The 25497-nt window shown below is 35.0% G+C and overlaps 1 protein-coding gene across 1 annotated transcript in view; it reads left to right on the plus strand.

Annotated features, from left to right (window-relative positions):
• Positions 1-2494: 2494 nt before the first annotated feature.
• Positions 2495-25497, plus strand: part of gtpbp3 (GTP binding protein 3, mitochondrial) — a 36963-nt gene continuing 13960 nt past the window's right edge. Inside the window, exons 1-6 of the mRNA XM_056468782.1 lie at positions 2495-2673; positions 2758-2999; positions 5348-5434; positions 6941-7143; positions 13959-14031; positions 17117-17260. Coding sequence (XP_056324757.1) covers positions 2618-2673; positions 2758-2999; positions 5348-5434; positions 6941-7143; positions 13959-14031; positions 17117-17260 — 805 coding nt within the window. The 5' untranslated portion in view covers positions 2495-2617. The remainder of the gene's footprint in view (positions 2674-2757; positions 3000-5347; positions 5435-6940; positions 7144-13958; positions 14032-17116; positions 17261-25497) is intronic.

Consider the following 25497-nt stretch of genomic DNA (forward strand, 5'->3'; position numbering starts at 1 on the left):
CAAATGGTTTGAGTTACCTTAACTTATTGGGTTTTACAGTGTAAGAAAATTGTTTCTACGCAATAAGCAGATGTTGTTATTATTATTATTATTTAGCATACAATACAATATTTATTTATAAAGCACATTTAAAAACAACCGAAGTTGACCAAACTGTTTTAGACGTACTAAAGTCAGAGAATAAAATGACAATTGTAAAATAATTAAAATAATAATTAACAATAAAATCACAATATTTTTATCAATAAGTCAGATTTTGGGGTTTATTTCCAACCTTGAATCTTAACAAAAGTGGTTGTTGCATGTCTATCTGGATAAATCCCCCCTTTGTATTTCCATGGAATTAAAATGAGAAGAAGCCTGATGAAGCAGGCTATTATTTATTAATTCATGCAAAAAATATCTTCCCAGTTGAATATTTTAGAGCGCTTAAATCTGAGGGTGATTTATTGTGCCCCTCTGAACAAAAGAGCATAATAGGCCTGTCAGATTGGTTTAACAGAATCCTTCGGGATACTTCACAAGATTCAACAGTGATACTGCTATGTGATTCATATTATATTCAGTTTGTGTTTCATCTGTATTGTAAAATAGATATATATAAAAGTAGATCCAATATTAACATGTTTATTATCTGTAAACTCCATTTTGCGATTTCAAAATGTTTTCCAATCTCTCAGTTTGAGTATAAGAAAGCAGTTTCTTTGCATCTTATTTAAATTACTGGATTTTATGACTAAAAATAATAGTTTTTACTCTATTTCTAAAAATGGAAATTATAATTACAAATAATATAGCCTAGTTTAAAGATTACAGTGCAGATCATGCATTTATTTGAGTGTCTCTGCTGACCCCTTGTGTTAAAAATAACATAAATGTGCACTTTATGATTATTGCCACTAGGTGACCCTGCAGGATCTCCATAGAGATAAATGCACTGGAAAAGTAGAACAAAACTCTAAATTCAATCTTGAGTTTGCTTCATTTTGCATTCATAAACCCTAATATTATTTTATTATGTATATCTGTGTGCAAGTAATGCATATGTGTATGTGTTGACATGATTTGTCAACATTGTAGGAACAAAACCTGACCTTTTTTAAACCAGTCAGGGGAAATACATTATTAATGTAAATTTAGATTTAGTTCCAGTCTATATAGCTCTGCTCTTTGACAGCTTATTTTAAAGTGTACAGAGATTTCAGCATCTCAACTGATAAAGTGTCACACTTAGCATAAGCTAATAATTGTACAAACATTTGGTAATAAGTTTGATAATGGTGTATAAAATGAATGACATATTTGGCCAACAACATTTACATCTCTCTTTTTCTGCTCAACAATACATAAAATTTTGCCATTCCTGAGGGAACTATTCATTTTATGTAGTCTCTAAATCATGCTATATAAAAGCCAACAAACATGTTATAATTTTATAACATGTTTTTGTTATAATATAATTTTAGATCGATCATACAAGTAGCAAGCCTGGTGAAAGGGGTGGTTCTTTTTTCCCTCAAAAAGTGGCCCTTATGTTATTCGCCTTATGTTCTATTTAATTATTAAATACTGCATTTTAGTGACATTTTAAGCACTATTTTTAGCTGGATTATCTTGTCGGATGGTCATAACCACACATTTTGAGGTACCAAAACCATTTGCTAAATGTATAGAATAAAGAAATATGAAAAAGACTTATTTTTAAATACAAATTTAATACATCATGTATTATTAGAAAAAAGTAGTTCAAGTTTTAAATTAAAGAAATGTAGCCTATAGTCATTTATTGGACAAATACAAACTGCCCAGCGCATTCAATTTACCTCAGTCAGATTTTGGCCTATTGAAATAAAAAAAATTAATTTAAACATAATAATATTAATAATGTAGAGCTTGAGGATTTTCTATTCTCTTTTGTTAAAGTACATTTTGAAAGTTCAAGAACAACTAAAATAGCCCAATTCATATTAAAATACCTTTAATATGGGCCGCTTTTGGTGCTTCAAACCTTTTTATTTGTATTTTTTTCCCTTTTAAGAATAAGATTGAGAATAAAAGTTGGCCTACTTGTAGAGATGACTTCACTTTCGTCATTTGTATGTTTTCTTGCAGAGCTGGATGTTGGACTCACGAAAAATAATTGATGGCATTCATTGGACGCCTATTTTGATGGGTTATTTTCATAATTTATGATGACTTAGCAGTCAAAATAAGACAAATGAGCTCATGCATGGGGCAATACTGGACCTTTTATCAGTGAACGGTGGGTCTTTCGAACCACCCGAACCCCCTTGGCTAAGGAGCTGTTATAATATGTCTCACTTAGTAAAACAATAATATCTGGTTCCTCGTTACTACCGCACGGGCAGAATTGAAGGGCACACAAGAGGAGGGAATTATTGGATTGACAGTCAAGCTGGCGAATCATAGGCCAATCTGCGCGCACGTGTGACGACGCGGACCAATGATGTTACCCTAAAAGGGGTCACAACAAACCGCCTTTAACATTTCGTTTCAAACTCACGTGAAGCTCTCGTTGCTCATAACATCTTTATAATACGCGTTTAACTATGATTTGTACACTAAAGTTGTATATCATGTTATAGATCCCATTACCATGCATTTTATTAGTAGTTGTTGGAGGAGAAGTACTGTCTCAATTGCTGTCTCAAGGTCTTTTTCATTCACAAGCGCTTAGCTTTCGGTTACAGTAACCGCTACACCATAACGTTACATGACTGTTTTTTTCTTCGGCAGGTCTCTTTTAGTGAAAAGGCTCTTTTGTTCTGGCTGGCCGGAGGATGACACTATCTTCTCCTTGTCGTCGGGTCAGGGCAAGTGTGGGGTGGCGGTGGTCCGGGTCAGTGGTCCGGCTTCAGCGCTCGCTGTCCGCCGTCTGACCCGAAGCCTCCCCGCTCCTCGAACCGCCAGCCTCCGCAGCATCAGCCACCCGCAGAGCAAAGAGCTGCTGGACCGCGGCCTGGTCCTATGGTTTCCAGGTGATTCAGGGTCCTTACCTCAAGTTTAGGTCTTCCCAGGACATTAGTGACATATGACAACATTTTCCGATGTGTCAATAAATAATTAAACAAATAATGCAATATATACAAAAATAACAATGATCTAAAACATCTAATTATAATAACAACACAATTAAAATCCACACCAGTCACACTTTAATGCATTTACTAACACAAACTAAAAATGAACAATACTCCTACAGCATTTATTAATCCTAGTTCAGCATATACTGATGCATTATTACATACATAAACATCCAAAATCATGCTTGTTAACATTAATTAATGCATCGTGAGTTAATATAAATGATCGACTGCATTTTCATTAACTAAACATGAACACATATTGTAATAAATGTATTGTTCATTGTTTATGTCAATAAATGCATTACCTAACAATAACTAATACAAGCATATTGTAAACTGTTACCTCCACACCTTTATACCAAACTTGACTTGAAGGTTGAATTAAGATATTAAATCAAAGAAAAGCTTAGTGAAGATCCTGAAGTATTTAGTTTATGAAAGTTAAAACATAAATAATTAAGATTTCTGATGGAAACTTTTATGTTTTAATTTAAAAATAAATGCAATTGTGCTGTTCAGATTTTCTTGTTTGTATTTAGTCCCGCACCTACTGGAGATTGGATTTGAATGCACATTTTTCTTTGCTTATTTGCTTATTTATTTGCAAATTTTTTCTTTGCTTGTTTATTTATTCATCATTTTCTTTTCGGCTTAGTCCCTTTATTAATCAGGGATCGCCACAGCGGAATGAACCACCAACTTATCCAGCATATGTTTACGCAGCGGATGCTTTTCTAGCTGCAACCCAGTACTGGGAAACATTCATACACACTTAATCACACACATACACTATGGCCAATTTAGCTTAACCAATTTACCTGTACCACGTCTTTGGACTGGTGGGGGAAACCGGAGCACCCAGAGGAAACCCACACCAACACAGGGAGAACATGCAAACTCCACAGAGAAATGCAAACTAACCCAGCCGAGGCTCGAACCAGCGACCTTCTTGCTGTGAGGTGATCGTGCTATGCACTGCGCCACCCTGCTGCCAATGCAGTCTATAACTGTTTGTTCGAATATATTTGACATTTTAAAATATATTCTTTAACAAGCAACAAATACCTTTCACTGTACCGACTAATTGATATGTGTATTTTTGTTTGTGGAATACAGTATATTGTTTTATTTGCCTTAGCCCATGTATAACAACATATTTTCTTTGCGAGAGGGAGGACAGTTAAAATGTAAAAAAAAAAAGTATAATTTTATGTTAAATTTCATGTCTTTTTTTTATTTTTTTTTTTAACAATAATAATAAAAAAAGTAATTATTTCCCATAATGCTAAATCTGCATTTTCCGAAGCAAATGCTCCAATCTTCAGTGTCACATGCTGCTTCAAAAATGTCCTTATTTAGTCCTCATGAAAATTATTTATATATATATATATATATATATATATATATATATATATATATATATATATATATATATATATATATATATATATATACATACATACATACATACATACATACATACATTAGCCCCCCTGAATTATTTTTTTCCTCAAATTTCTGTTTAATGGAGAGAAGATTTTTTTTCAACAAATTTCAACAAATTTTAGACTAGATATTTTTCAAGACACCTCTATACAGCTTAAAGTGACATTTAAAGGCTTAACTAGGTTAATTAAGTTAACTAGGCAGGTTAGGGTTATTAGTTATTGTATAGCGATGTTTTTTTTTTCTGTAGACTATTGAAAAAAACTTAGCTTAAAGGGGCTAATAATTCTGACCTTTAAATGGATTTTAAAAAATTAAAAACTGCTTTCATTCTAGCCGAAATAAAACAAATAAGACTTTCTCCAGAAGAAAAATATCAGCATAAACATACATACACACACATTATATATATATATATATATATATATATATATATATATATATATATATATATATATATATATATATATATATATATATATATATATATATATTTAATGTGTGTGTATGTATGTATGTGTGTGTACATATATTATTTTATTTTATTTTTTTATGCTGAAGACAGTTGCTTTGTATTTAAATGAGTACATGATACTTTTTATTTTCAGGATTCTGACAAATTGAACAGCAGCAACTGAACAGCATTTTAAATAAAAAATAGATGGATTTGAATGCATCACTGCTGAATGAAAGTAATAATTAAAGAAAAGGACTTTTGAACAGTTGTTCCACTGGATAAATCACAATGTTTAAATGAGCTATTGAACCTGATCTGACCTCTTTCACTCCCTTAGGTCCCGCTAGTTTCACAGGAGAGGACAGTGCAGAGTTTCACATTCACGGGGGTCCTGCTGTCATCAGCGGGGTCTTGCAGGCACTTGGTATGTCTAAACCTCTTTGATCCAAAATTGTAATGAAATCCAGTACAGCATTGTCTATAAATTGATTTATGGTTGTGCAAACAGACCACAACCATTTGACAATTCATGATTTCAACACTAGATGGTAGCATCTGTTTTTTGCTTTGATACAGCTAACACTAGTATTAAATTTGCTTTAGATTTGCTGTAATTTGCTCTAAATTTAGTTTTTTTGTGCCTTACTGAAACAATTGCATGTTAATTTTGGTCCTGCATAATATACTAATAACATTTTATAATAATGTGGAAGATTTAATTGCTTATAATATTTAAAATACCTTTGTTGTCTTATAAACATGTGATTTTGGGTTATTATTTTAAAGATGTGATATCTTTCCCAGTGATGGGTAGCAGCTGGAAGGGCATCTGCTGTGTAAAACGTGCTGGATAAGTTAGCGGTTCATTGCGCTGTGGCGACCCCTAATTAATAAAGGGACTAAGCCAAAAAGAAAATAAATGAATGAATGAAATCTGATATCTAAGTCTAAAAATTGAAAAGCAGTTAAAATGGTAATATGGTTAATATATGTTCCTTTAACATTTTTGCATAAAATATTTATACTCATTTGTAGGTTTCTTGTGCTAAAAGTGCACGAATAACTTGTTGAAATGGAAAATATAGTTGAAATCAGAATTATTAAACCACCGTTGAATTTTTATTTCTTTTTAAAATATTTCCCAAATGATGTTTAACAGAGCAAGGAAAGTTTCACAGTATGTCCGATAATATTTTTTCTTCTGGAGAAAGTGCTTAATTGTTTTATTTCAGCTAGAATAAAAGCAGTTTTTAGTAATAAAAAAAACATTTCAAGGTCAATATTATTAGCCCCTTTAAGCTATATTTTTTCCAATAGTCTACAGAACAAACCATCACTATACAATAACTTGCCTAATAACCCCAACCGGCCTAGTTAACCTAATTAACCTAGTTAAGCCTTTAAATGTCACTTTAAGCTGTATAGAAGTGTCTTGAAAAATATCTAGTCAAATATTATTTACTGTCATCATGGCAAAGATAAAATAAATCAGTTATTAGAAATGAGTTATTAAAACTATTATGTTTAGAAATGTGTTGAAAAAATCTGCTCTCCGTTAAACAGAAATTGGGGAAAAAAAAAAAATAATTCAGAGGGTTCAATAATTCTGAGTTCAACAGTAAATGTAGAATATAGATCTAGAATATGTGTATGACCTGTAGAATATAGAATTAGATAGAAGCAATGATATTTATGTAGCCTCTCGTCCCTTTTGTTTTATTTTTTATTAATATTTTTTTTCTTGTTTAATCCTTGTTAAGGCTAAGGAAATACTTTTGTTGTAAAATGAAACCATATATGCTAGTTCTTGTTAATACGTAATGCATTTAAAAAACATTAAACATTTTTAGGCAGTGTTATGGAAGAGTAGTTGCTGTTCAAGTATTTTTATATAAGTGTGTCTTTCTTTGCGTGTGTGTGTGTGTTTCAGGGAGTTTGCCTGGCTTGCGGCCTGCAGAGGCAGGTGAGTTCACCCGGCGGGCGTTTTATGCTGGAAAGTTGGATCTCACTGAAGTAGAAGGTCTTGGTGATCTGATCCATGCTGAGACAGAAGCACAGAGACGACAGGCACTCCGGCAGATGGCAGGAGACCTGGGGCGCATCTATCAGGACTGGACAGATCAGCTTAAACGAGTAAGTAATAGACTGATTAGGAATAACTCGTACTGTGCCCCCATATTTTGTGATCTGATCTTTGTGAAAGCTAAAATATTTTTTTGTCAAGCTAAATAGTATTAAAGGGGACCTACTATGCAAAAATCACTTTTATAAGGGGTTTAAGCACAGTTGTGTGGCAACAGTGTGTGAATATAACTCGCTTTTGTTAGTAAAAATGTTAATTTTATTTTTTACAACCCTGCAGAAACACTTTGATTGACATTCTCCAATTGTACATGCCATCAGAGGGGAAAGCCCCGCCTACTAGTGACGATCTGTCCCTCATTAGCATAGGAGGTTAGCCTTGTTTTTGAATCTTTCACTATGCTGACACATAGGCATTTGTAGCTCCGCCCTCTTTTGAAATGAGCACAATCTCATTTGAATTTAAAGCGACACGATTACGATCAAACTCTAAATAGCGGCAATCTCAAATAGTTTTAAAATGTTATTTGTGGGGTATTTTGAGCTGTAACTTCACATAAACACAAGAGACATCAGACTTATTTTACATCTTGTAAAAGGGGCATTATAGGTCCCCTTTAACATGTTTATCTGTAAGTGGGCAGTTAGGTTGATCAGAGATTGGGCTCGACATGAGTTCTGCCATTGGGAACAAACCAGTTAGGACCCAAGTCAGTGGCTGCATCCAAAACTGTATACTTCTATACTTTGTTATGTTATAAACAGTATGCCAGCCGAGTAGTATGTTCGAATTCACGGTTTTTAAAAAACAGTAGGTGAGCAGTACCCAGATGACCTACTACTTCTGGCTGGCGAGATTCTAAAGTGCGCATCCGATGGACGCTATGCTATCCCATGATGCTACGCAAGAAAATAGAAAGTGAATGGGAGTGAAGTGACGTGACTGGGTAGGTCATGTGATAATGACAAATGGTTCATGTAGTGCGTCCGAATTGTATTCATACTAGTCACATTCACACTATAAAGAAAGTATTTTCCTAACAGTTGTGTAGGAAATTCAAATACAAATGTAATACCTACTTGAGTAGTAGGAGATTTTGGATGCAGCCAGTATTTCATCCAGTCATCAAATCTGTGAGGGGAAAGGAAATTCCAGATAGATGATACAGTGTACTGTATACCTGCATATTGTGGAAACTGTTTAGTGTATGTCTGTGTTTGATGGGTTTCTAATGAATGGGATTCAGTGCTACAAAAAAAACTTATTTGATGGGCAGAACACATGGGGTTGAAATGAAGAGATGACAAAATGTGGTCCTCAGAAATACAGAGGCTTTGTCCACTTCATTAAAAAATGTAAAAAAAAAATGTATCACTTATGTTATATATATATATATATATATATATATATATATATATATATATATATATATATATATATATATATATATATATATATATATATATATTTCATTCATTCATTCATTCGTTTTCTTTTCAGCTTAGTCCCTTTATTAATCTGGGGTTGCCACAGCGGAATGAACCGCCAACTTATCCAGCACGCTTTTCCAGCTGCAACCCATTACTGGGAAACATTCATTCATACACATACACTACGGACAATTTAGCTTACTCAATTCACCTGTACCAAATGTCTTTGGACTGCGGATTGTGTAATATATAATGGTTATGTGACTGTACAAAAAATTATATTGCGTTCAAATGAATGTGGCTAATGATTGACTTATAAAATGCTAATAATTAAATAAAATTCAGCTTAGCTTTGTGTATGGAAAATAATATTTTATAACATGTAACATCATGTAAACAAGTTGTCATTTAAAGAGTTAAAGAGTTGATTTTTTTTTCAAATCAAATTTGTGTGTAAAAAGTTGTTAAACAACATTAAAATATAATACTTCAATAATTTTTTTATGTAGACATTTTTGTCCTCTGTGGATCTACAGGTGAAGGAAAAAAATGATTAGCCTTCCTGGCATATTTTGCAAAATAATATGCACTGCTATCATGACAAACACAAAATAAATGAGTTATTGTGAGTTATTAAAACTGTTATGTTTAAAAATGTGTTAAAAATCTTTGTTGAACATCATTTGGGGGAAATGTTACAATTCAGCCTATTTTTGGTAAAATAAAACAAGGTCAGAATTGGCAGAAAGCCTATAAACTTGCAATTGCAAAAATAAATCGCAAGAAGAATTGTGAGAGATGAACTTTGAATTCTGATTCGTTAGTTTGAGCCACTTTGGTGTGTTTTGGAGGAGCGAGTGAGGAAACGTTTTCCTCCACCAGCGTAATGGATCAAAAACACTCTGCCCACTGTGCAGGACTTAACACAAAAAAATGAGTTATTGTGAGTTATTAAAACTGTTATGTTTAAAAATGTGTTAAAAATCTTTGTTGAACATCATTTGGGGGAAATTTTGGAAAAAAAACTGAACTGGAGAACTAATAATTTTGTCTTCAATGATATGTGCAACAAATGTAAAATGACTCAAAGGGTTGATGAGATAACAATACGAAAAGTTAACTTTTCTGTACATCTCAACCTGATCAAACTGACTAAAAACAATAAGTTAAAATTTGTATAGCTTAACAATTTAGTTAAAACCTGATTAACTTATTAAAGTAAGTTAAAGCAGCATAAAAATATTTGTTGTCTTGACTTTTTGTCATTAAATCTTTTTTAGTGCACACACAACACTTTTTTTTTTCTTGTGTATACTATCTTCCTGCAGTCTGTAAGCAATCAATCACCCCGTTTTCTGATTCTTTTCTTTCTTAAACTTGTAATGCATGACATGCTGGTTAAAAGATTGGTCTGTGGGCATTTATAGAGATGAACAACTTTACTTAAACAAGTTCAGATCCATTCCTGCTCTTTGGTGAGAGGAAAGTCAGGGTTTCCTTCTAGTGAGAGTTCAAGAGCCTGAATTGGCTGTTAATGTGATTTAAACGACTATAGAGTACTTGTTGTAAGTGTGTTTATATGAGGAGGTTATTCTTTTATTTAGGGCCTTTTAAATAATTGCAGAATTTACTGCTTTATAGGGCCGTGTCGTCCCTCTGTCCATCTATTGTTTGTGAGAGCGTGCTGATTGCTTGAGTCAGTGAGGAGCGGAGAACAGGAGACAGGACATCCTGAGCTGGGTCTGCGCCAAGCCTTCATAGCCCTCAGGACCAGCGTGATGTTAGCGCATGATTTGTGCAAAGACGCCTGGAAGGAGCTGTTTTTGGTCACAAACACATTACCAGTTGTTCTGAAAAGGTTTTGTACAGAACATTGATTTTAGATGCTAAATATAAATAGAGAAATATTAGAATTTTTTACTTTTCACACAATTTCACGTTTGTGTTGCCAGCAATATGTCTTGATTTAAATGTGCAGCTTTATATCTCTTTTTTTTAGTAGGGAATGTTACAATTCAGCCTATTTTTGGTAAAATAAAACAAAGTCAGAAATAGCAGAAAGCCTATAAACTTGCAATTGCAAAAATAAATCGCAAGAAGAATTGTGAGAGATGAACTTTGAATTCTGATTCGTTTGTTTGAGCCACTTTGGTGTGTTTTGGAGGAGCGAGTGAGGAAACGTTTTCCTCCACCAGCGTAATGGCTCACAATCACTCTGCCCACTGTGCAGGTCTTGTAGCTGGTTACTATGTGATACAGGTGGAAGAATGCGTTTCCTTACTCGCTCCTCCAAAACACGTCAAAGTGGCTCAATGATATTTAGATCTGGTGACTGTGCAGGCCATGGGAGATGTTCAACTTCACTTTCATGTTCATCAAACCACTCTGTCACCAGTCTTGCTGTGTGTATTGGTGCATTATCATCCGGATACATAGCACCACCTTCAGGATAAAACATTTGAATCATTGGGGGCACATGACTCTCCAGAATGGTTCAGTAGTCCTTGGCAGTGAAGTGCCCATCTAGCACAAGTATTGGGCCTAGGGAATGACATGATTTTGTAGCCCAAACCATCACTAATCCACCTCCATACTTCACTCTGGGCATGCAACAGTCTAGGTGGTATACTTCTTTGGGGCTTCTCCACACCATAACTCTCCCAGATGTGGGAAAGACAGTGAGGGTGGACTCATCAGGGTATATTGACCCTGTGGAGCTCCCGACAAACAGTTTTGGTGGAAACTTGAGTTGAAGTGCACATTTAATTCAGCTTCTTCTTGTGTCCGCACAGTCCAAAGACATGCAGTATAAGTGAATTGGATTAACTAAATTGGATGTAGTGTATGAATGTATGTTTGAGTTAGTGTCTATGGTTGTTTCCCAGTACTGGGTTGCGGCTGGAAGGGCGTTCGCTGCTTAAAACATATGCTGGAATAGTTGAACCGTGATAAGTAGTGGACTAAGCTGAAGGAGAATGAATGAACTTCGATATGCCATCCACAATGTTTTGTACATTGTTGTGTACAACTGTGCTATTACTCTGCTATTTAAACCTTCACACTCTGCTCTTACTGGTGAAATGTGCAATAAAAAAACGGTGAAATAAAAATCAAAAACCTGAAATATCACATGTACATCAGTATTCACAGCCTTTGCTCAATACTTTGTTGATGCACCTTTGGCAGTAATTGCAGCCTCAAGTCGTTTTGAATATGATGCCACAAGCTTGGCACACCTGTCCTTGGGAATTTTTGCCCATTCCTCTTTGCAGTACCTCTAAAGCTCTATCAGGTTGGATGGGAAGCGATAGTGTAGAGCCATTTTCAGATCTCTCCAGAGATGTTTAATAGGATTTAGGTCTGTGCTCTGGCTGGGCCGCTCAAGGAAATTCACAGAGTTGTTGTGAAGCTACTCCATTGATATTTTGGCGGAGTGCTTTGGTTCATTGTCCTGCTGGAAGATGAATCATCGCTCCAGTCTGAGGTCAAGAGTACTCTGAAGCAGGTTTTCATTCAGGATGTCTCTGTACATTGCTCTATCATGACTAGTCTTCCAGTTCCTGCTGCTGAAAAACATCCCCACAGCATGATGCTGCCACCCCCATGCTTCACTGTAGGGATGGTATTAGCCTGATGATGAGCGGTGCCAGCTTTTCTCCAAACGTAACACCTGGCGTTCACTCCAAAGAGGTCAGTTTTAGTCTCATCAGACCAGAGAATTATGTTTCTTAGTGTCCTTCAGATGCCTTTTATCAAATTCCAGGCGGGGAGTTGCTTCCGTCTGACCATTCTACCGTACAGGCCTGATTGGTGGATTGCTGCACAGTTGGTTGTCCTTCTGTAAGGTTCTCCTCTCTCCACAGAAGAACTCTGGAGCTCAGACAGAGTGACCATGGGGTTATTGACCACCTCCCTGACTAAGGCCCTTCTCCCCTGATCACTCAGCTTAGATGGCTGGCCAGCTCTAGGAAGAGTCCTGGTGGTTCCAAGCATCTTCCACTTACGGATGATGGAGGCCACTGTGCTCATTAAACTTTAAGAGCAGCAGAAATTTTTTCTGTAACCTTCCCCAGCCTCGTGCCTCGAGACAATCCTGTCCCGGAGGTCTACAGACAATTCCTTTGTCTTCATGCTTGGCTTGTGCTTTGACATGCACTGTCAACCCTGGGACCTTATATAGACAGGTGTATGCCTTTTCAAATCATGTCCAATCAAATGAATGTACCACAGGTGAACTCCAATGAAGCTGCTGAAACATCTCAAGAATGATCAGTGGAAACAGAATGTACCTGAGCTCAATTTAGACCTTCACGGCAAAGGCTGTGAATACTTCTGTACATGTGATTTTTCAGGTTTTTATTTTTAATAAATTTGCAACAATTTCAAAAATCTTTTTTCATATTGTCATTATGGGGTAGTGTGTGTGGAATTTTGAGGAAATGAATGAATTTAATCCATTTTGGAAAAAGGCTGTAGCATAAAAAAAAATGTGGAAAAAGCGCTAGTAATACTTTCCGGATGCACTGCATATATATCTATCTGCAGTGTCACATGATCCTTCAGAAATCATTGTAATATTCTGATATTGAGAACTATTCTTATTATTGTAACAATAGTACTGCTTAATGTTTTAAGGAAAGCATGATGATAATTTTTTAAATTAGAAAAATTTTTGTAACTGTAAAGTTGTATTACTGTTATTTTTGAGTATTTTAGTGGGTACCTGAAGTTTTCAAAATAAAAGTCTTACTGGTGCCAACGGTAGAGAAAATTACTCCCTTAAAGACATAGTTCACCCAAAAATTTAAATGTTCTCACACTTTATAAGTTTTATAACATTTATAACATTTATAAGTTTCTTCTGTTTAACGGAAAAGAAGATATTTTGAAGAAAGTTGGAAACCTGTAACCATTAACTTCAATAGTATTTGTTCTTCCTACTATGGGAGTCAATGGTTACAGGTTTCTTCAAAACTATCACTTTACCTTCTAGATTCACTCATTCATTTTCTTTTCAGCGTAGTTCCTTTAATAATCTGGGGTCGCCACAGCGGAATGAACCGCCAACTATTCCAGCACATGTTTTACGCAGCGGATGCCCCACCAGCTGCAACCCATCACTGGGAAACATCCACACACACTCATTTTCTCACACACACACACACACACACACACACACACACACACACGCACGCACACACACACACACACACACACACACACACACACACAAACAAACAATACGGACAATTTAGCTCAACCAATTCACCTATACCACATGTTTTTTTGGACTTGTGGGGGAAACCGGAGCACCCGGAGGAAACCCACTTCTAGATTCAGTTCATTGAATTTTAGTTAAACATTAGTAAACCTCCAAACAACATTCTGTGGAAGTTTTTTTAATGTGTGTGTTTATGTGTGTGTTGTCCATGTAGTGCTTGGCTCATGTGGAGGCATTCATCGACTTCAGTGAGGATGAACTCATAGAGGATGGAGTCTTGAATGACGGTACGCGTCCTCAGCGGATCACTAAAATCACATTCATCCACATCAGATTTTGTGAGGCTTTCCTGTTGTTATTGACCCCAGAAAAACCACAGCAGCTGTTCAGAGATCAAAATCTTTCAAAGTAACACTCAGAGGTCAAAAGGAGACACATTTGTAGTTCCTTAAAGACACTGCATCTCCAGTGCCATCGCTTGTCCAGCTTTATTCAGATGTTTGGGTGTTATATCTAAATTAGAGTGACTTTCTCTGGAGATTTGAGGGTTTCATTGTGCGTCAAGGAACAAGTCTGTCACAGGCAATCTCCTTCCTCTGAGAGTTACACACAGGCAGTCATGAAAAATAGTTTTTCCTCTCCACTGATAGACGATTAGTCTGCTAAAGCCACAAATTAAAAGTATGAGTGCAAGTACAGATACCCTAAAACAATATTAAACCACTTGAAGTACTCCTTTTCAGTTTTACTTTAGAAAAAGTGCTTGTTTTGATGTACTTAAGTGTAAAAAAAATAATTGTTGAATGTTTGTTTGGCAGGAAACTTTTTTTTTTGTGACCAAGAATTAACTTGATGACATTTAAACACTATTCAACATCGATATTGAGTCAAAATGACAAATACGCCATACAAAAAACAGAAGTGTGCGCACATCTAGAAAATCTCAAAGACAGGTGCTCGATCAAAAACAAACATTTGTAGAAAAAGATCCAAAGAAAATCGGCACACTGCCACTTTAGCTCTCAAAAAGTCTTTAATGTCACTTCAAAAAGGTGACATTAAAGACTTTTTGAGAGCTAAAGTGGCAGTGTGCTGATGTTCTTTGGATCTTTTTCTACAAATACGCCATACAGCCATATACAGAAATGAGTACAAACTTTGAGTTGACAAATAAACATACAAACAGATGCTAGTCATTATATAGTGCATGGACTTGTGTTTGTGTTATTTGTATTTGCTTTCTGCAAAAATAAAACCTCCTGATTTAGACAGTACTACTCGACTATGGACATGACAGAAGGTTTAACATTTTAATATATTTACAGCAAATACAGAACTGAGATTTGTGGCCTAAATATGATTTACATTTACAATCTGAATAAATATTATTCATTCATTTATTTTATTTTCGGTTTAGTCCATTTATTATTCAGGGGTTGCCACAGCGGAATGAACCGACAACTTACCAGGCATATGTTTTATGAAGCAGATGCCCTTTCAGCTGCAACCCATCACTGGGAAACACCCATACACTCTCATTCACACATCACACATTAGCTTACTCAATTCACCTATACCACATGTCTTTGGACTGTGGGGGACACCGGAGCACCCGGAGGAAACCCACACCAACATGCAAACTCCACACAGAAACGCCAACTGACCCAGCCGAGGCTCGAACCAGTGACCTTCTTGCTGTGAGGTGACAGCACTTCCCACTGCGCCGCCCAGTAGTTTTAACATTTTAATATATTTACAGCAAACACAGAACCTAAAGTCGTGGCCTAAATGTTTCATTTACAATCTAAATAAATATTATTTTCATTTTAAATCAAGCTTGTGAATTTAGTGAATCGTTAATTGGAGATTTATTTTAAATGAATCATTTGAATCAAATAAGTTGTTGATTCAGCTGGAAGGGCGTTTGCCACAAAAAAAAAACATATGCCAGAGTAATTGAGGTTATATTTTATGCTCAACACATTTAAATTTGTTAAAACTTTCCTGATTGTTGTCCCAACAAAAAACAATTGTGTGGAACTCACTTTTCTTTCTTTCTTTTTATTTGAAAGAAAACATGAAAGAGTTAAGTTAGCTTATTAGTTTTTACAAATTCAGGTGAATTGAACGTAAAAAAGTAGTGCCCCAAAAAAATTCAATTCAAGTTTATTTGTATAGCGCTTTTTACAATAATCATTATTTCAAAGCAGCTCTACAAAAGGTGCACATTATGGCATTACAATCAAATATAAGTTATTATATATGTATAAACATAGTTAACATGCAGTTATATAGTATATATAGTGCTCAGCATATATTGAGTACACCTCATTTTTTTTAAATGAATGTTTTTATCTATTTCTCAGTGAATATAAGCAATGTATTTTGGTGCATTTGAACAGATTTATTAAACAGATTTTTGCAGATATTTAGTAAAATAATATTTTAATCACAGAACACCTTTAGAAATGGACAGATTATACATTTAAATTCATGCAAAATATTGCAAAAAATAAAATACAGACTACAAGATTTCAACAGAATTGTATATATTTTTGTTTCTTTTGATTTTTGATATTTTTGAAAATGTTATTTAATATTTTTCAATAACATTAATTTGGGCTACTAATTTTTGATCCATCATTGTAAGTTATTTTGTTAGATAAGCTCCAGATTTGTCTTCAGTACAGACTAAACTTAGGTATATGCACAAATATAATATTGTAAAGCTTCCTATAGCAAATATTTATTGAAATGAGAGATTTGTGGGTGGTGTACTCGTATATGCTGAGCAATGTAGGTGATGTCTATGTGCACATTTTTAATAAAGTGGATTTGTGTATTAAGTGTTTTTATTGTCCTTGAAATCCTCACAGTTGGGCTCACCTCTTCACAGATCTTATATCCCATCAATGCCCCTGCACAATTTCTAGAAGAAACGGTATTGGGCATCCCCAGGTGGAAATAGAGAACAAAGAAAATAATTAGCGTAGCTGCTGTTCATAATCTATTTGAACAAGAAATATTAAATGTCGGTGTGAACATGAAGAGCTATAAATAGATATAGGAGTTGTATAAAGAAACGTATAAAGCGTAGAAGACTAAAAAACTAAAAAATTGTGCTGTTTCAGCTCATTTTAAATAAGTAGTTTGAACAAACAACTAACCTAGTTTTTTAAATGTAGTAATAAACAAATCATACTTTGTAAACGTTGCAAATACATTTTTAGCTTAACCTTTTAAAGATGAAGCCGTTCTGTCACCATTCATTTCAGTTTTCAAATTTCAAAATGCCAACCTCAATGATAACCCAGATGAATGTGTTGGAGGTCTCTGGATGTAGTTTGTGAAGTCTGAGTGTTTTATCTGCAGTGGACCGAGCCGTTCAGCAACTGCAGACGGACATGGAAAACCACCTTTCAGATGAGCGGAGAGGAGAGCGTCTGCGCACCGGGGTTCACGTGGTCATTGCTGGAAGCACCAACGCTGGCAAAAGCAGCCTACTCAACCTGCTCAGTAAGATTAATCCTTCCGTCTTTGTGACAAATAGTACAGTACATGAAATTTTTACAACAAATACCATGTCACACAAAAATCCCAGACTCATTCACCCAGTACTTCAGATCTGTCATTTTTACCTTTGATATTGTGTAGTGACCCAACAGACAACTATTATTTAAAGAAATCCCATAAAATCCCAGTGAAATCTATTACAATCGATTTATGTATTAATATTAAATATATGTATATAGTATGTACAGCTGAAGTCAGAATTATTAACCCCCTTTGAATTTTCTTTTCTTTTTTTAAATATTTCCCAATTGATGTTTAACAGAGCAAGGAAAATTTCACAGTATGTCTGATAATATTTTTTTTTTCTGGAGAAAGACTTATTTGTTTTATTTTGGCTAGAATAAAAGCAGTTTTTTTAATGAACAATTTTTTTTTTTAATATTTAAGTTTTTATTGTAGAGAGATACAATTCACAACATCGATAGATATTTGCCACTTTTACATTTTTTACAATTTAAATTCCCCAATCAGGGACCATAGAGAAAACACAAATTTCTTCAGGACAGCAACAGAACATATCCCTCTGCCTTATTTTCTATTATTCTAAACAAAACTATTTACAGAGATATAAAACTATTTCACATACATATACACACATACACATATACATATATAGGGGCAATATAACCAGTAAAAATAAGTCTTAAAATTCTATAAAAGAAAAACATTTGGTTGAATGGGAGTAATGTATTCAATCCATTTGAACCACAAGTCGACAAATATATCTGTTTGGTTGTGTACATTGTATGTTATTTTTTCCATAATGAATATATTTTTCAAAATATCTATCAAATCCTGTATTTGTGGTGGACTAGATTTGTACCAGCATCTAGTGATGGCTTTCTTACTTGAAGCAAGGATAATTCTATACATATATTTGCTTTTTCTATCTAAGGAATCCATTGAAAGCATACCTAGGTAAAGTATCTCGAAGCTGAAATCAATTGAAAAATTTAAGATATATTCTAAAGTACTATGTATCTCTTTCCAAAAACTTCTAATGTTAGGGCATCCCTTAATGAACAATTTTAAGGTCCGATTTATTTATTTATTTATTTTCGACTGTCTACAGAACAAACTATCGTTATACAATAACTTGCCTAATTACCCTAACCTGCCTAGTTAACCATATTAACTAAGCCTTTAATTGTCACTTAAGCTGTATAGAAGTGTCTTGAAAAATATCTAGTCAAATATTATGTACTGTCATCATGGCAAAGATAAAATAAATCAGTTATTAGAGATGAGTTATTAAAACTATTATGATTAGAAATGTGTTGGAAAAAATCACTCCGTTAAACAGAAATTAGGGGAAAAAATAAACAGGAGGGCTAATAATTCTGACTTCAACTGTATATATTTAATGAGTAATAATGTATATTTATGGTAATTATTATCTTTATAATACTTTATTTATATTGTATTTTTGTTGTATAATTCTCTTTGTTTTCATGGTTTTTAAGGTTAAGGTCATGTTTTGCAACTATGTTGGCATTGGCGTGATTTGGCTAGCCTTTGATGTGAAAATAAAGGATATGGGAAGTGTTTTTTTTCTCCCTAAAGAACTTTTATTTGTCTAAACTATGCAGCAATTTAGTTTTTATTGCGTTTAGCATTGTTTTTCCAGCTGTTTGTGACTAGGTCAGAACAGATGTATCATGACCGAGTTAAACTCATAATAAAGTCAAAATTTACAGTTCTTATTTTTGTGGGATAGTGCAGAATTTATTATAATTTTTATTTATTATTATTATGTATGATTCAACATAATCTTTTAATTAAAATTACTTTCTCACTAGCAAGTTGCAACAACATCTGGGAGTCCTGGCGGATAAAATCAGGACTTTATATCTCCGTTTTTCATGCAAGAACTCATTTCACTCAGATATACATCACAGTGTGAATATAAATAATTGTAATTTCAGTTTTAAAAAATAAACACATGACAAATAATTATTTAATAATTTACAGTGGGGGAAATAAGTATTGAACACGTCACCATTTTTCTTAGAATACATATTTCTAAAGGTGCTTTTGACTTGCTGTTGGAATTTTCACCACCAACAACCAAAGAAATCCATAAATGAAAAGAGAACAAAAGTAATTAATTTACAAATGAAGTTATCTGTAATAAAATGAAATGACACAGTGAAAAGTATTGAACACAAAGAAAGGGAGGTGTAGAAAGGCAGTGAAAGACAGCAGCTGAAATCACTCAGTTGCAACCCTCTGCCCTTCGTCATTGTATATTAATATCAACTGCTTCAGTCCAACATCTACATTAGCAGGATGATGAAGATGAAACCAGGGTGGACATTTCAGCAAGACAATGATCCAAAACACAGCCAAGGAAACTCTCTAATGCTTTAAGAGAAAGAAAAGCAAGCTGTAGAATGGCCCAACCAATCACCTGACTTGAATCCAACAGAAAATACAAATTGAAGCTCAGATTAGACGAGACCCACAGAGCCATCAAGATTTTTACACTCTGTTGAAGTCTGTGAAAACATCATACCTGAGCAATTCATGTGATCTCATTCTTCATATGCGAGGCTTCTTTAAGTTGCAATCACCAAAAAAAAAGCCTTTTATGTAAAATATTAAATACACGTCAGTAGTTTAGTACTTTCTCCATGTGTCATTACATTGTTAGTACACAGAATTATTTCAGATTTTTTTGTTTTGTTTTATTTTTATGTTTGTATTGTTTTGGTTTTTTACCAAAATCTGGTTCAATTCCATGTCAACAGCTCCTGCAGAATATTTTTCCCAGAAAAAAGAATAATGTGTCGAATACTTATTTCCCCCAATGTATAAACCTCAAAGCATTTACTGGGCCACTGGCGATTTTTACTGGGGCACGTGCCCAAGTAAATTGGTTCTAGTGACGCCCCTGGTGTTGGGCATGTTCCTGTAAAAGAGTAATTAGTTATAGGTACTAGTTACTTCTCACAAATAGTAACTGAGTTACAAACTTAACTAATTTAATAAGTAACTAATTACTTGTGAGAGTAACTATTGCATTACTTAAAAAAAAAAAAGTCAAATGACTATAATTTTTGACTAAGCTTTTTGAAAACGCTGAAGAGGCCATTTTCATTTTAACACGCTGCTGCTCCGAGTCAGTGTGGACGGGAGGAAAACGGAGACATCTGAAAACAGAGGTGTAACTGCTGACATTCGACTATCTGATTGGGGCTTTTTCCTCAATGTTAAGTAGCCTACACAAAGTTCAGTCTTGCATCCTCTCCTTGTAAGTTCAGACTTTACAAGTTTGATATGGAAAACAAACTCCAGAGGACACGTCGGGTAAATCTTCAAAGGGAACAGTGTTAGCTACTTCATAACCTCATTCACATCACCATGCAGGCTACGTTGTTTCACTTTCTAAACAATAAAATGAATACATGATATGAGGAACAGCCTATTTTAATTTTGATATTAACAACTTAACAGACACTAAATATGTTGAGGCGTCGTGTAGCTACATATTTATATGACTGACATCTTCCCTGTATGCATATTTATAACAAAACAGAGCCTATAACATTACTGTCTCCTTTCATTATCATTGAAAATACAAAACATACCTTTTTGTTTGCTGAATATCAGTTAATAATTAATTATGGTCATTAAGACAGTATAATGTACAATAAGATTATACATTATAGGCAATAAATGCAAGCAATCAGTCAGCTGTACAGAATCAGTGTACGTGGTTACATAAATTAATATATGAACTTATCTTTGCGCTTAGCTAAAACACGTTACCTGAGAACAAGTCAGATTCAAAAGACCAAAGTCGGGGAATATGTTGTTAGATATAAGATAATATATAAGATAAGATGTATATAAGATAATATATAAGATAAATTAAATATCACGTTTCACAAATATAGTGAGATTAGATCCAGCGGTAGATCCTTGTGCACAGCTCTCATCGCCGCAGTGCATGCCAGAGTATGTGTGTGGTCACGTCATATGCGTATACTGTGGACGGAGAGTTGTTCAGAAACGCTGGGTGAAACGCTAGTGTGGAAGCGGATCGGTTTCATTCTAAAACGCCATTTTAAAACTAAAACGTATTAGTGTAAACAGGACCTAAACCAATCATCACGTTCTCAGTTACAACACGTTCATCATTACTGGATGGTTATGTGTCCCGCACCAACCCCAAACACACACACCCACCCCCTAGAAAGAGATGGCTGAGAGAGACGCTGCTCACGTGAAAACCGCTTCAGTGTTCTCAATCATAGTAATGCTCATTTTATTGTCAGTAAGGGCAATGGGGCTATTACAGGGAAACAGTAATTCATTTAATTACTTGTTACTGAATAAAGTATCGCCATTAGTAACGTTTATTTACAGCGTTGTTATTCCCATCACTGGAAAAGATGGATCAAAGTCATGCAGTCAGAGCTGGAAGGTGTTCAAATCTAAAAAGATGCTGAAAAACTGAAGAATCTGTAGATTTTTACCAGCAGCAGTTTACTGTACAGTGAAGAACAATCAAGAGACTCATGAACAACCATCAGCAATTTTGTATTGGTTTATTTATTTTCATAGATCCTCCTAGCTTATCTTTTCAGCTCTCTCTATACAGTACATTGATGTTTGGTTTTTAAGACGTATTTTCTCCTGTTTTGCTGCTGCTTGAACTTCCTTTGTTCATTTTTCTACACTGCTCCAAATCACAATTCTGCTGTGTAAGAATCTCGTATTTTTACTTTAAGGTGGTTAAACAGATTTTTGAGCCAACTGTGTCTCATTGTCCTGGGACAGAAGGTTAATGCTGGTGATAGATGCACATATTTTCATGCACACTCATAAAGTGACACCGTACGGCCCTTAATGACGTTTATCTCTGACCTCTGGCCTCTCCAGTAGCAGAGGGGGATGTTTGGATATCACAGAACTTCCTGCCCTGAATTACCCCACATTCATCAGGCCTGTTATTGTTTGCGCTCCTGCTTACAGTGGTGTGCTCTGGGAGAACCATTCTGTGCTGTCACTTCCTGAACAGTCCGACTTCAATTAAGGCATTTTGTTAATTCAGTACGGATGTATGCTAAAAACTGAGAATTCAATAATGTATGCCTTAGCTTAGAAGAAGTGAGCTTTGCAGAGAAGAAACTGGAAGATTCTCAGGTTTACATTTGATAATTGATAAGTTTTCTGAACTCTTTAAGGAAGTTCACACAAAGAGCTCTTGAGTGAAACTGGCCTCTTCCTTCCAGTGGACATATGGAAGCATACTTTAACACCAGTCTATACCAGAATGGCAAAAAATAGAACGCGTTTACACAATAAACCAGTCAAATGTTTCTGCAACTTTCATCCGCTCAGGAAAAAAAAACGTGCAAGGCAGAGCACTGGTTTAAAGCGGTTTATTGTGTTGCTTTATCTGCGGTTATTTTGGTTATAGCGCAGATTTGATCAATGGTAGAGTATTCATTTGGTCTCACTTTATATTAAGTGGTCTTAACTGATACGTACTCACACTAAAATTAGTACTTCTATTTATTTTAGACAGGTAATGTTCTGTTTAAAAAGTATTTTTGTCACGCAAAGCTAATGTAGATTGTGTTGCTTTATGAATGGGTTTATATGAATGAAAGTGTTGTTCAGCCACTGAAAATAGTCACATCAAACGTTCGCCGGAAGATTTCAGTTCCATAAGGGACCTTTTACAGCATCGATAATGTATTTTATGTAATGATTTTAATTTATTTTAACAACAACACAAGTAAATAGCGCTATTCTGCCTAGCCTACTTCACTGAGATGAAGTTGATTCTGTATTCACATCGAGTTAGATTTTGAACAATGACAACCTGTGACGCGCTCCCTATATTGTTTACCAGGGCCTGACCTGATATTTTTTGATCACCAGCCACTGTGGCTAGTAGTTTTCCAACATCACTAGCCACTCGGCATTCTCACTAGCCACAATTTTGTTATTTGGAAAATATATTTTATATGCATAAATTTAACTTTGGCATGCTAAAATTACTTGATTTAGATTGATGAGCAAATGGGTCATGGTTTCATAGTGTCGCATTACAATTAGTTTTTATTTCAAATTAATTTTCAGAGCTCAGAATGAAGGATTTACCAAATTTATCTCTGACCACACCAAAAATAGATAAATAACTATGTGACTATAGTCACAAATTTTAAATGTGTCAAAACAAGCAAAATACAGCTGTATACTGTAATTTTTATTTAACAAAACATTTCTGTAAAAAAAACAATTGACATTTAATAAATAATTATTGTCATGTATCTAAAATATACACAGTAATCTGTCCTGGCTAAAGGTCCCAGATGAATCGAGACTGCAGTCAGATCATGAAGCAAATCAATCCTGATCTTTCTTTCGATGGGTCAGTGTAGAAATTAACAAAACAATCATATATATTATAAAATACTATAATATTAAAATATGGGAAAATGATCAGATGGTAATTTCAGTCAATTTTCCTTACAGATAAACAGCTCTCGCCGATATTTTCGCATGCTTTCACTTTCGTATTCGACATGAAACCCACATTTACCGGTAGGAATGACATCCCGCCCTACTCACAGTTCCCTCTTCATATAGCTGTAATATATGGCTTTTACACAACCATAATACACTGTGATATAACCTGGTTCGGTAGTTCGTTGGATCGTTTTGCTTTCTCTCTACAATCAATCCGCTCCAGAGTTTTTCAATCAAGCCCAAGGCCACCTCATTCAGGCGATCTCAGACTTGGCACAGATCTAAGTGCGATTGGGAGTTTCACATATGCCAAACGAACTGCGGTAACTGGGCAAACAAGACGGGTACCGGAACAAATGTCTAGGTGTAAAAGCACCCTAAAAGCATTATAATTGTGGAATTTTAGGATGCACAAATGAACATTGTAGTTTCTACAGACTGCGTTCTTCTGAAACATTTTCAGTTTTTCACTGAGATAATGTTAGTCCTGTTTTGAATCTGCCACTGTGCTGTCACACAAGCTCGGCCCTCTTTTGAAAATTTCATTTTAATTTAAAGCGACAGTCGCCGAACTAGCACAATTAAGATCAAAGCCTTAAAGGGGCAGTGTTAAAGAGATATAAAACAATATTTGTGTGGTATTTTGAGATAAAACTTCACATAGAGACATCGGAGACTTATTTTACATCTTGTAGAAAGGGGCATAATAGGTCCACTTTAAATCAGTTCGTGCAGTTATTTCAAATGTAAGAAAATGATTGATTGCATCACTAAGCAAGAACTTTATTTTTTTGTCTGGATCATTTTGAGCCCTTTGAAGCTGCATTGAAACTGCAGTTCATAAGTTTAAACCAATGAGCATCACAGAAGTCCACTATATGGAAAAAAATCCTGCACGTTTTTCCTCAAAAATTTTAGTTTTCTTTTGACTCACTAGAGAAAGAAAGGATCGTCTTGGATGACAGGACGAGAGTGGAATTCAGGGGAATTTGGTGGAAAGCAAATCCATGTCTGGACTGGAAGAAATCACAGAGGGATCTTCCAAATTTAAAACAGGATGCTCTGAGTCTGAAAAATGGTCAGGAGAAGGGTGGTGCACATCTTTGAAGCAGCTCTGGAAACCTTAACCACATGGTATAGATTACAACAGAGCTCAGGAACAGGGCTGTTACAGTAATTATTAAAATGAGTTGTACAGTGTGGAATCAATGACACAAGATGAGTTACATTTAGAAAAGTTGAAAAGGGGGACAGAGTGCACTGGGTCCAGGGCGAGTATTCTCAAGTCTCATCTGTTTAGTAATCAAGGTAATTTCAGTTTGGACCACATTTAGTACAAAAGGTTATTACAGAATAGCATTTGCTAAGTGTGTTATATTTTATTCATTCATTTTCCTTTGGCTTAGTCCCTTTATTAATTAGGGGCCACAGTGGAATGAACCGGCAACTTATCTGGCATATGTTTTACGCAGCGGATACCCTTCCAGCTGCAACCTAGTACTGGGAAACATCCATACACTCTCATTTACACACATACACTACGGCTAATTTAGTTTATTCAATCCACCTATAGCGCATGTCTTTGGACTGTGGGGGAAACCGGAGCTCCCGGAGGAAACCCACACCAGCACAGGGAGAACATGCAACATTCAACCACTGAGCTACAGTGCCACCTCCTCTGTAATAATAATTCT

The sequence above is a fragment of the Danio aesculapii genome, chromosome 11, assembly GCF_903798145.1.
Source record: "Danio aesculapii chromosome 11, fDanAes4.1, whole genome shotgun sequence".
NCBI classification, from domain to species: Eukaryota; Metazoa; Chordata; class Actinopteri; order Cypriniformes; family Danionidae; genus Danio; species Danio aesculapii.